This window comes from Papaver somniferum, chromosome 1 (assembly GCF_003573695.1).
Source record: "Papaver somniferum cultivar HN1 chromosome 1, ASM357369v1, whole genome shotgun sequence".
In the NCBI taxonomy this organism is placed as follows: domain Eukaryota; kingdom Viridiplantae; phylum Streptophyta; class Magnoliopsida; order Ranunculales; family Papaveraceae; genus Papaver; species Papaver somniferum.
The window spans coordinates 209254688-209261227 of NC_039358.1; the positions used below are offsets into that span (position 1 = coordinate 209254688).

Consider the following 6540-nt stretch of genomic DNA (forward strand, 5'->3'; position numbering starts at 1 on the left):
GGGGCAAATTTCACATACCAAATTTCGCACTGATGTCTCGATCCACTCAAATTTCACATACCTGCACTCAAATTTCACATACCAAATTTACTAACCTAAGCTGATGAGTTCCATCGAGGATATGCTCATCCAACATCTGCTGCGTTGGTTTGGCATCTCCAACGAAGACCACCAGATGCTCCGGTCGCTTAGGACGCATCCAACGTGCAGAAGGAAGGATGAAGCGCAGCGGCCATCTAAAACTGATTTGGGACGAAGCGATTATACGGAATTTGACCCGAAGGGGCTTGGAGAAAGAGTTGGCGCTTGACAAAAATATGTGGAGAGCAGCGATCCACTTGACCGAGGTATGTACACGAGGTATTAAACTGACCCTCTTATCTTTTGACTGTCTCTTTAACAGGATGACGGAGAATCACGAAGCTGGCCCATTACGACCTCAACAAATGAAACCTAGAGAAAGAGCCGACAATCGATGAAATTGCTCGAGGTAGTAAGTAGATCCATTGTCACGAACGTGTAATCCCAATGAAATGATGACTATTGCACCTTTTATACCGAAAACTAACGAGAAACGGAATGTGTTAAGGATTTTTTTTGTCTTTGGACAAATTATGTCTAGGCCGCAAGCTGACATAAAACTTTTTTGCCACATTTTTATGAGAATTCTTTACGAGATAGTCTCTGGTCAACCCTGAACTTGTTTCGGAACAAATGGCTTTGGTTGTGATTCTGGTCTTTCAGGGGCAAGTCTGCCCCTAGGCATGGTTGGAGAGAAGCCGATGCAGGCTTAAATCCATTAACCAACCTGACGTTGACTGCTAGAACACGTGGCTATCATCGAATTCTGGATAACACCGGGAGGAGAAGAGACTCGTTAGAAAAGGAAAAACAAAACCAACTTCTTCTTCTACTCAAAACATTGGTAATAATAATAATTCTTCGGATTTCTAGGGTTTCGTATATCTGACTCTTGAATTCAACATGAGTATGACTCAATTCGCAATGGTAATTACTCCTATCTCTCACTTATATCAACAATTCTCTAATTGTTTTTAGGGTTTGTTTGATTTCATATTTTATTAGCATAATTGACTCGTAATTTTGTTTTAAGGACTATGGTTTCATCAAAGATAGAATTTTAAATGAGATATTATTGAATTTTTGAACAAATTCTGATTGAATTTCTGGAATTGGTTTCAACTTTTGAATGGTAAGTAGCACTTCCGTTTTTGTACTGAAAGGTAATGTTTGAACTTCTGGATAATCAATGAATAACATTACTAATTATTTGAAAATTACTTAGTTGCCAAGAGATTTTGTGTTGCAGTTTCTTCTAGGCTGGCGTTTTGATAAGTGATTTCTTTTGAGTTGGTTTGGGAACTTTGGATAGATATGTTTGTTTGTAAGTACAATGCGATTAGTTCTTGAGTTTACTTGTATCTGATGTGTATAATCAATGTAATACGTAGATAGAGGAGTTGGCTTTTCTTATTAAAGACAATTTACCGTGCAAGCATCTTGTTCTTTCCATTGAAGAGGTGTTGGTGGATTTTCTTCTGAACGATACCAGGTATCTTGTGAGGATTGGGAAGGTTTGTTTTGTTGCATGATGTGTTTTTCCGAATATTGACTTGTTTGAAACTTAGCTTTTTTTAACATTCATTCTACCTTCTGGTATCCTCCTTGTCAAGGCCTAACTCTAAATAAATGATTACCTGAAGCAAGCGTAAAAATGATAAATTTATTTTTAGAGAAACCTGATTAATTGGGGTGATGCACAAGTATTACAGTCTTGGCGTTGATTAGATAGCAATGGGAACTATCAACCATCTAAGAATAAGTTTAGTACACATCAGTGGCAGTTTATGATAAGCTCAAAGTTTACGGTTAAGCATTTGTCAGAATTATGTTATCAAATATGCACTTCTAATGTATATGATGTCTAACGGAAAACTCTGCATAACCTTTCTGTGTGAAGATGGTTTGTTAGATTTAATGTTTTCATGTTGACAGTGGTTTCTTATACACGTTGATTCAGTTTCACAACCACTATGATGTATTATATTTCCTGGTTTCAACCTCCCATTTGTGTCCAGTTGTTCCTTAACTTTTCATCAGTTGAATAGAGACTAGCTATGCCATAAAGTCACGGCAGAGTAAAGCAATAATTTATAAATTACTTTGGTTTATTATGTTTATCTTTCCCTGTAGCGTATAATGTTGTGAGTGACGGAATCATAGCGGAGTATGCTTAAATAGTTAATAGTGACTGAAATATTAAGAAAGTACAAATTGAAATGAATGAGTATGATTGCAGCCCAGATGGTGTCTTGGAGTTGAAACCAATGAACCCATACAACCGCCTTCTCTTGCATCGTCTTGCTGATATTTTTGGGTAAGTCCGCGTGGTGCTAACTTATTGAGGCTTCAATAGGTTTCTGTTTCACACGTCGATTTATATATGTTTGACAGTATTTCTCTCCTCGCAATGTAATGGCTTTATTGGGATGATATCATGTGCTAGATTTGTACATGTATCTGTCGGTGAAGGAGATGATCGCCATTTAATCTTGGAGCGTTGCCTAGAATCGTCAGTGTAAGCTTTTCTACATTTATACCAAGCACTGCTTTTGTAATTTCCTCGTTTGGTTATAATGTTCAAGTTTTTAGAAATTTCAAGAGCACCTGGCTGTAGAACTTTGATCTGGAAATTTTAAAGCTAAGACGAACTATATTGAAGCTTGTTTCTCTTGCGTCTTTTTTGCATATGAAGGTTATTTGGTGTGTATTTAGAGAAAATATTACCAGAAAATAACCTTGAAGAAAGAAAATTAATCTTGTAATGTAAAAAATAGCACTTAAACAGGAATATATACCTTTTCGACAATTTGGATATCCTAACTGAATATGCATATCCTTTCTTAAATTTGCAACCTTGGGTTCTACTCAATCTGGTTCTCTAAGATAAGCTTATTAGGCTTTGTTGAATGGTCATCTTTTATATTTTTTGAGTATGCTAATACTAGTGCTAAGTTCTGGTTTCGGCATAAGGTTGGGTTAGTATCATGTTTAGGTTCAAGTCCTGTTTTATAAGGAGCTGAAATTCCAACACCCTGAACTTTCAGTTTGGACTTAATGCCTGATTGATATACTACTATAATGCATGATGTTGATTGTTTATTTTGTTTTCTATTAAGCTCAGTACTTTTCCGTTAGCTATAAAGTATATAAACACAGTTGTTACATTATACGATGTTTTTCTTGTTTCACTCCAATATTCAAAGTAAAGTCTTTCATTTCTCTAATTGCAGACCTCCAATTCTTGTTAGTGATATTCTGTGGCAACATGATGAGTATCCCTCTCCAACCGAGTCACATCAAATCTTGAGGAGGAAAGACACTTTACCTGGTAAGCTCTTTGCATTTCAATGATGCAGACTGAAACATAGGTATTATTTGGAAATATGGATATGATCATATGAAACATGTATAGCTACCCTCTAAAGATTGTTACTTTGATTGAAAACCATATTCTTTAGACACGGTCCTCAGTTGGAAAAAGTATCTCCTCATAACTCACTTTTAAGTGAAATTTTTGAATACATCAAGGTACTACTTTATGCATCTTTAACTTTGAAGATGAGGGAATGGTAACTGTCTAGAAAACATTGAGCAGGACAGATTTTATGGCTAGGTTATGTCACATACGGTAGTTACGGTATATGATATATTTTAGAACTGGGAAATAGTTTACTCTACTAGTATCCTTTTTCAACCAAGCTGTTCCTTGTTATCTGGGATTTATATGATTCTGCTAATTAAGTAGTAATCTGATCCTTGATTGAGAGCCTCTATGATCCATTTTTAGCTTTAGGCTCATTGATCCGTTTAGGTATAGGCCCATCGAAATACCCTATACCCTGGTTTACATTTAAGAGAATTACTACTCCAAGTAATTATGGAAACTGATTTCTATTCCTAGGAGGAATACTTATGGTGCTGTTTTTGGAAGATTACTAACATAGGTTAGTTTCCTTTTCTTGGAATGACTAGTATTGGTGTAGTCCTAATCTACAAATAGAGTGCAAGTAAGTGCCTGTAGAGGGAGGAAAAAACTAGAAGAATACTAGAAAGAGAATTCAAGAGGAAAAATAGTAGAAGAAAGATACAACGGCTAGGGTAGAAAACACCTTGAAGGAACGTTGTAAAACTCTTTCGCTTAAACAATAAAGATTAAGTTTTATTGCATACTTGTTAGTACTTATCTATCATATTGGGGTCTGGAATTGATCACTCTACAAACATGGCTAAAAGAAAGTACGTAGAGTTGAAGGAGCTGGAGATAGATATCATGACAGAGATACAAGAGATGAAAAAGGAGCTTAAGTCAGAGTTAAGCAAAAAGATAAAGAAGGGATTTGAGGAGCTGAAAGAATGGTTAACCCTCACATGTTCTGTACATGTTCCTAACTTAGATGAAGAAAAATCTACGCTTCGATCCAGTAAGATCTTTGATGTTTATACTTTTATCAATTTAGTTACCATATTCAGACTTTCATATCATTATATGTTATGCTAAAAAAAATTGGATTTTCCATTTATACATATAATAAGCGCGTGACAGCAAAGTCATTCCTCTGTTTCTCATATTGTTTCCTCTTAATACCATGCCATTTAAGTAGTAGCTCAACTGTTCTAGTCTACTTGTCTAATCTGCTCTTTCGCTGAAAGTTAGCACTGAAATATACTTTTGTAATGTTTGCCTCGCAGCCTCCAAAACCAATACTGTTTCTAGTAAATCCTCTCTCGAAGAGAGGGAAGCAGCTTATTTGGCAGCCCGTCAGCGGATCTTTTCAAAGGATGATAGCGAGGTTAAAGAATCGGTCACACCAAAGCCACGAAACATCCCTGTGGTTGCACGTCGAATGATAGCTCATGCACTGGGACAAAGGGTTTCTTCTAATTCATCTGCTGGGGTCACTCCTTCAATGGGTAACGAACCCAACCAAAAAAATCAGGAATTGAGTGGTAGTGAGAAAAGCGTGGGTCATCAAAATCTTAACTTGAGAAATTCACGAGAAACAGCTGCAGTTTCCAACCAAGAACTTAGCTCACAAGACAGGAAAATTGTTGATAAGTCGCAGGTGACACATGCTGCCACTGGTGAGAGGAAAAGTGAAAGGAAAATTCAGAAGAAACCAGCAGGTAGTGATAATTCTGTTAGTTGTGTTCCACCGCCGAATGGGAGAATGCGTCAAGCTCCTTCCGAGGACAATTTGAAACAAGAACATCTAGGAGCTGCAAAAAGGATGTTTGCTCATGCACTACGCTCAAATGGAACCAAGGAAGTAAATGGTCTTATTATGAAAACCGATACAGCAATGCCAATTGAAAAAGACTAGTCACGAGTCTCTAAGGGAATCCCAAAATCTTTTCAAGTAATCTCATGTGACCCTCTTGAAAAGCAACATAGGTATTTTAAGATGGCACATGGAATCACCAAGCAAGACTCCACGACATGTTACTGGGCCATCTACATCAGCTCTACCAAAGCTTAACAGTGTTCCTCAGTGTTGGTTCTCAGGGGCGGAGCCGAGTTTTGAGAAGTGAGAACTACCACCACACCCATTTTTTGTTTTTGGTCCACTATGAAACCCACAGACAGAAAACTTCAGGCGCGCCCCCATTTTTGAAGAAAAAATTATTCCAAAATCCATATTTTCTAAAAATTCTGCTTTTCAATTTTCCGCGTATTGCTTAAGTGTAAATCTGGTTTCTCTCTTTTAATCATGAAGAAATTATAATCTTTTTGGTTCATGGAGTTTATTTGTCATTTAAAATTATATTTTTATGTCAAACCATGACTACGAGGGTTGGAGGCGAGATCTCATAAGGTCTGGGCAAGGTGTAAATCTGATGTTGATTCAATTAAGGGATCCCGATGGTTGCTGTCAAATTTGTTGAAGTGAATTCAAGAAGGACAAGAAGGATAAGTATTTGGCGGACATGGATATGAAGACGAACGAGAATTAGAAATAGGGTATCAATCCAATTTGGATTTGGTTAAGAACTGATGTGTTGCCATTGATTTGATGATGAAAGATAGTGATGCTGAGAATAGAAGAGTTGGTTCTAGTGGCGGTGTTTGAAGAAATTGTGGAGAAAAAAATTAAAGTTCCTATCGATGATTACGGGTTTTAGAACCGGAAGAAGATAGAAAAATCTGTTAGATTTGTTTGAACCTGAATTAGCATAAGAAGACAGCGAAGAAGCTATTTTTAATGGTGGCCATGAATGGTGGTGACTAAAGGAAACACGTCAAGTGGTTACGATGCTGGTGAAAATTGAAGACATGGGTTTGCTATCTAGGGGAGAATCTTGTGAAAAGCCTGTAAAACATGAATGGATTACTTCATCTGGGTCATGCATTTTCATTGTCGAAGCTTGAATTTGCTGCTGCTTATCAATTATTGCTAAGGAGATTATGAAATAGTATGGACTCTCGGATGCAGAAATTTCTAAGTTCCCAGATCCATC

At 36.9% G+C, this 6540-nt stretch overlaps 1 protein-coding gene across 3 annotated transcripts; it reads left to right on the plus strand.

Annotated features, from left to right (window-relative positions):
* The first annotated feature begins 762 nt into the window (after positions 1-762).
* On the plus strand, positions 763-5820 carry LOC113314433. 3 transcript variants are annotated; one of them, XM_026563228.1, is made up of 6 exons: positions 765-1008; positions 1473-1573; positions 2321-2398; positions 2528-2599; positions 3315-3412; positions 4774-5820. In XM_026563228.1, the coding sequence occupies exons 1-6, from the start codon at positions 985-987 to the stop codon at positions 5403-5405; spliced, it is 1005 nt and encodes a 334-aa protein (XP_026419013.1). In that variant the 5' UTR covers positions 765-984; the 3' UTR covers positions 5406-5820. The 3 variants fall into 3 exon arrangements, with proteins under 3 accessions (XP_026419019.1, XP_026419013.1, XP_026419024.1); XM_026563234.1 differs by lacking the exon at positions 1473-1573 and having other exon boundaries at positions 763-1008; XM_026563239.1 differs by lacking the exon at positions 765-1008 and having other exon boundaries at positions 1525-1573; positions 2476-2599.
* The last annotated feature ends 720 nt before the right edge of the window (positions 5821-6540 follow it).